The 6438-nt window shown below is 38.5% G+C and overlaps 1 protein-coding gene across 1 annotated transcript in view; it reads left to right on the plus strand.

The window, feature by feature from the left end:
- FERMT2 (FERM domain containing kindlin 2) overlaps window positions 1-6438 on the plus strand; it is a 77038-nt gene that overhangs the window by 22078 nt on the left and 48522 nt on the right. The window contains exon 3 of the mRNA XM_019646124.1: window positions 4428-4661. Within this exon, the coding sequence (XP_019501669.1) occupies window positions 4428-4661 (234 nt within the window). The remainder of the gene's footprint in view (window positions 1-4427; window positions 4662-6438) is intronic.

Here is a 6438-nt window from a genome sequence, read left to right on the forward strand (position 1 = left end):
ATTTATAAGATATATATTTGATCATTCAGATGACCAAAATATGTATCTCATATACATTTGGTCTTCCATAATTGCTGGCTCACAACTCCTGGAACTCTTGAATATCCTAAGTGTTGGGGGTGTCTTTCGTTGTGTTCATGAGGTGACTTTCAGAAAGCATCTAAGGATGGGGGCTGATTGCCAGGGGAACCAACAAGGTGGTTAGAATTTTATTTTTTTTATTTTTTCAATTATACTTGATGTACAGTATCATATTAGTTTCAGGTGTACATCATAGTCATTAGACATTTATTTATATAACTTAAGAAGTGAAGGGTTATATCGAACTTTCGATCCTGTGCCCTGACCTCCAGGAGGGGAGAGGAACTGGAGGTTGAATCAATCACCAGTGGCCAATGACTTAACCATTCATGACTATGTAATAAAGCCTCCATAAAACTCCAAAAGGATGGGGTTCAGAAAGCTTCTGGGTGAATACATGGAGATGTGGGGAGAGTGGCTTGCCTGGAGGGGGCATGGATGCTCTCAGCCCTTTCCCACACACCACACCTTGCCCTGTGCATCTCTTCCATCTGGCTGTTCCTCGGTTATACCTGTTACAGTAAGTCAGTGACCTAGTAAGTAATGTGTTTCTCTGAGTCTGTGAGCCATTCTAGCACATTAATCAAATCCAAGGATGGAAACGTGAGCCCCTGGTTTATATAGCCGGCTGGTCAGAAGTACAGGTGACAACCTGGGCATGCAGTTGGCATTCTGAGTCGGAGGAAGTCACTGGAACCTCCAATCTGTAGCCAGTCGGCCAGAAGCACAGGTAACTTGGGCCTGCATCAGGCATCTGAAGTGTAGGTGGCCGGGGATGGGAAGTGGCAGTCTTGTAGGACTGAACCCTTAACCTAAGGCATCTGATGCTGTCTCTGGGTAGGTCGGGTAGGTTGTGTCAGAATTGAGTTGAATTCCCAGACACCCTACTGGTGTCTGAGAATTGTTTGTTGGTGTGGGGAAACACCCCCCTGCTCCCCATGGTGGAAATGGATCTGGGAACCCAGTTTACCCTCAAACCATTTAAAAGTATAAAAACTATTCTTAGCTAGTGGGCCATACAAAAGCCAAAGGCAGAATTTTGCCGTTCACAGTAATGGCATCCTTGTGTAGCTTTGACTTGAGAAGTCAGATTCTTGACCAAAAGTCCTTTTCACACTCCACATTGTAGAAACTGTCTTTAAACTTTTGGGGTTGGTGACAAATTGCATCTTTATCAAGGTCACTTGTAACTTATTCCAAAGAGTTACTCATCATGTTGGCTGGTGTCTGCCTGCTGTGTTTTAGCACTTTACTGTCACATTTGAGACTGTCATTTTTTTGTCTTTACAATATTGCTGTCTATCCTGATACCATTGTAAAATAGCACATTTTTGTTTGTTTGAGCAAGCATTTCTTTCAAGCTTGTAGCAGATGCTGTTGAGGCCCCATATGTCCCCCACAGTTCACTGGCTGCTGTGGTGGACAGAGCCTGACATCTTGTTTCCTTAAGCACTAGATCCCTGAGTTTGCTCTGCCCCAGTGTGGGTGGTCAGCCCCATGCATGGCAGCCAGGAAGTGCTGGGAATTTAATAGCCCTGGGAGCAACCCTCAACCAAGGAGATGGATAGGTGCCCTGGCTTTCCCTTTCTTTAGCTCAACAGTCTGAGGCATTTTCTACGGGATTCCTGAAAGGGACTTTAGCAGGGCTGAACTCGTTATCCACAGCAGTTAATGAGCCCTTTATAGACTTTTCTTCCTACGACTCACTTTTCTTAATCCCCTCGAGTGTGCTTCCTGGGTTCTCCCTTTCTCCAAATAAGCTACTTGCACCAGAATTCTTATCTCAGGTTTGCCTTTTGGGGGAGTCCAAATGATATAATTTGGTGGTGGTGGTGGTGGTGGTGGCGATGGAGGAGGTGGTGGTGGTGGTGACGACGACTAGCAGCAGGGTACAAGTGACAGCCTTTTGCCCTGTCTCCCCGCACTGGGAGATCATATGAAGTAGCTTCCTTAATGATTGACATTGGCACAAGAGCACCACAGAAGAGACTGGACTGAGGTGTAGGGAAGAAAGTAGTATGTACCTACCTACTGTTAATTCAGCTCAGCCTTACTCTTCTTGGGTACTGTCATTCTTTGCAAAAGTTATCTTTTCCTGCTCTGGGCTCTCTATTCTTGAAGAGAAAAGTAAACTATCTGTAACATGTGTGGCCATGTACCTAATATATGAAAAGGTCCCAGTCTTGGTTGTCTTCTGTGAGCTAGAGCAGAAAGTTGACAGATTATGTGCTGGAAAATAATTGAAGATGCAGGTGGTATACATTGTGTCACAATTAGGTGAGTTGTTGTAAGATAGCAGTTATAGTATGTATTTCTGCAGCCAAACTTCAAATAACATAATTGGGCTTTCCCAAAACAAATATTAAAATTTTTAAATGGCAATATAGTCACAAGTAACTACAATTCTCAAAGTACTTACTGATTAAAATATTTTTTTAATGTCTGAGGAATTGAAAGTCTTTTTTCCAGGGATGCATTTCTTCCATAATAAGAAGTTCAGTTATATCATGTAAATTTCACCATAGAAGGTGTTTGTAGACACATAATGTGGAAATTTTATTTTTACTTCCAGAGGCTTTCAGGTAGACAGCTTGTGTTTAAAATTTTTCCAGGTTAGTATGTACTTTTAAACTTATATTTTTAAAGTTGACCAACTCTTACTAAAGCTATATTAAAATGATCTTTGTAGCAGAACCATAATAGTTTTTGTTTTTATTTGCGAGAACGTTATTTTCCAGGTTTTGTTTCTTCCCCTGGAAGACTTTTATGGTTATTGTTTTTTTTGAAACATCATTTCCCCCATTTTTGGTTTTTAGTTTAACATATCCAAAACGTTTTCACTTTTAGTGCTACTTTAAAAACTAGCTGAAGTTGGATTTTGTGTGTATTTTGCTAGTTGATTGTTAAGATCTTCCTTACCCAGCCGTAGCCAAATCTTGTGTAAATTACATTCTTTATTTGGTTTCATTTAATTTAATTGCATAAGGCTGTTAAGTAGTTTAACAGATATTAATATATTAACATTTTCTGTTACACTTGTACCAAAATATATTGAGGGAAAAGGTTAGACAATGTGACTTTATAAATTACTTTTCTTGGAATAGATGAGGTGTCATAAAAAAATACAGTGAATGTTTAAATTAAAAAAATATATTACAGTACAAGACACATTGCTGTTAATCCCTCTCAAAATACTCCCCCTCACTTTGAACACACTTATCCCATCATTATTGCCACTTTCTGAGGCAGTTCTAGAAGTCTTCTTTTGTGAGAGTCTTTAGTTGCACTGCCATAGCTGCCTCGATGTTCTGATTCGATTCCAACCGTTTACCTTTCATGGTCATTTAGACTTTGGGGAAGAGCCAGAAGTCTCATGGTGCCAGATCCGGTGAATAAGGTGGATGAGGACACACCGTATTGTTTTTATTTGACAGAAATTGCCGTACCAGAAGCGATGTGTAACATGGAGCGTTGTCATGAAGGAGGATGAAACTGTTTGCCCATTTCATATTAATGCATTGTTCATGATCCATGATTTACATACAGCACACTAAAACACACCTTCTCTCAACCGTAGCTCATACCCGACCGACAGCACTGAACAAGTTGCAACTTGTCACACACTGTTACTAAGGTTCGAAGCGCTGCTTCTGTATTGAAGATCCCTGCTTTTCTGTTGGATGGCACATGGCAGCAGCATTCACTGTATTTTTTTATTACACCTCATATTTGGGACAGTATATAGGTTGGGATGTAGGTTTTTTGTTGTTGTTGTTGTTGTTTTTTTCCCCTCTCTTTGGTTATAGAATATTACTTACTCTGGGATTTGTTTTTTCCGTGCTCCTCTTCTTCACCTGGAATATTGGTTTTTGCTTACTCCTGTTCCCTATATTTCTTTTCACCAGCCTTACTCACCTCAATACACTTCTGCAGCCTCACAAACCTGATCCTTCTCACCTACTTTATCATCGGAATATTGTCCATTCCTCAAGGCTGGGCTCAGAATCCACCAGCTCCACTTCATTAGTTATCCTTCTGATTCCAGCCTCCAGGTTCTCTTTGTTCTGGGAATGACTACGGAGAACATTCACTCCATCATCCATGCGTCCCATGTTCTACCTAACAGGCATTTTTAGTTGCCATGTGAATTCTGCCTCAGCTACCTTGTGTATACTGGCTTTCCAGGGCAGAGAGTGTGTTTTCTCAGCTGTTCAGTATTTCTTTTGTACATATCACATAACAAGCACTTTAATTTAATTGTTTGTATTAAATACCCAATTATTTAGCTTTCTGCTTCTCAAAGTAATCTTGATGATTTTTAAGTGTTTTGTTTTGTTTTTTTACAGATGTAAAAAAAGATTGGTCTGACCATGCTCTCTGGTGGGAAAAGAAGAGAACTTGGCTTCTTAAGACACATTGGACCTTGGATAAGTATGGCATTCAGGCAGATGCTAAGCTTCAGTTCACCCCCCAGCACAAACTGCTCCGCCTGCAACTTCCCAACATGAAGTATGTGAAAGTGAAAGTGAATTTTTCTGATAGAGTCTTCAAAGCTGTTTCTGACATCTGTAAGACTTTTAGTAAGTATTAGATAAATTCTTCATCAAAGTATTAAGTTATGTGATACATGTATGATGACTGACATTTAGCATATCTCAAGGAGTAGGGATTGGGGTGAGTGAGCTATCTATGTATGTGATGTGAAATTTTTACATTATTCTTTAAAGTTTTTTATATTACTTTATGATCAATGTTGGATTAAGGTGGAACAGGAGGAATCTAGTAGAGATTCTTTCCTTACTAGAAGCGTATCAGGTATTTATTATTATGTAATATTCTATTCTGATGACTTATGGGAAGGAGAAGGGAACAGGGAAGGAAATGGGTATTATTTTCAGAGGGATGTAGCTTTTGCAGTGTTTGCTTCACATAAGTCACTATTTGATTTTAGTGATTCAGGCAGATTATGTCACTTCCTTCATTGAAGGCCTGACACTGCTCCTAAGGAAATGACTCTGAGTGTTGTCTTCCTTAACCAGTCTACAACATGAACACTCTTGTAGTAATTCTATTTATGCTTTTATGAAATGAGATGTGGATTACTTTTGGCTGACCCAGTTATATCATATGACAGGAAGTATTCAACCATCAGAGAAAATGTAAACTATTGTCTTTATCACTAGTACACAACTCTACTGTGCTGTAGATTAGGGGGAGATACAGATAGATTGACATTACTGTTTTGATCTAATGACTCTGAAATTATAATGATTTTTCTGTTTAATGGAATTAATAGCTGATACTGTTTTGCTAAACTCTTTTTTAAAATCAAAATAATATAGGTAAAGTTCTTGAGTCACATTTTCCTAATTTCCCTTCAAAAAGCAACTACTGTCTTAAGTTTAGTGTGTATTCTTCTAGTGCTTTAAAAAATACACAAACACGCATTCATGTATTCATATCTATGTGTATATATGTATCCCAAAACAATATATGTTACTGCCATTGCTGTGTCGGTATTTTCTTATACAGTTTTTGTACGTGTTTGCAAGAATTTCTTGAGTGTTCACCTAGAAGTAAAAAAGTAGGGTTGCTTTTTTTTTTAAACATACACATAATTCATTTCAGAGTTCTGTCAAATTGCTCTCCCAAGTTTTTCTACCATTTGATATTCCAACCCACAATGTATGAAAACCCCCTGCTCCAAATTTATCACTAACACTTGAATGTTGTCAGTTGTTAGTGTTCGCTTCTCTGAGTGAAATAATACAGTATTTCATTTTAGTTTATAAAGTTAAGTATGCTTTTATGTCTTTACTGTCCATCTAATCTAAGTTTCTTCTTTTGTGAATTGCCTATTTATAAATTTTTTAAAAATAGATAAATGATATAAACTTTTTTAGAGTAGTTTCAGGTTCACAGCAAAATTGAAGAAAAAGTATAGAGTTCTCATTCACCCCCTATCCCACTATCAATACCCCACACCAGTGTGGTACGTTTGTTGCAATAGATAAGCCTACAATGACACATTATTATCCAGAGTCAGTGGCTTACATTAGGTTTCCTCTTGGTGTTGTATAGTCCATGGGTTTGGACAAATGTATGACATGTATCCATCATTATTATATTATACAGAGTAGTTTCACTGCCCTAAAAATCTGTACACTGCCTATTCCCTTCCTCTCCCAACCCTTGGCAACCACTAATCTCTTTCCCGTCTTCATAGTTTTGCCTTTTCCAGAATGTCTTACAGTTTGAATCATACAGTACGTAGCCTTTTCAGATTGGCTTCTTTCACTTAGTAGTATGTATTTAAGTTTTCTCCATGTCTTGTCATGGCATGACAAGTTTTTTTTT

The sequence above is a fragment of the Hipposideros armiger genome, unplaced genomic scaffold, assembly GCF_001890085.2.
Source record: "Hipposideros armiger isolate ML-2016 unplaced genomic scaffold, ASM189008v1 scaffold_5, whole genome shotgun sequence".
Lineage (NCBI taxonomy): Eukaryota > Metazoa > Chordata > Mammalia > Chiroptera > Hipposideridae > Hipposideros > Hipposideros armiger.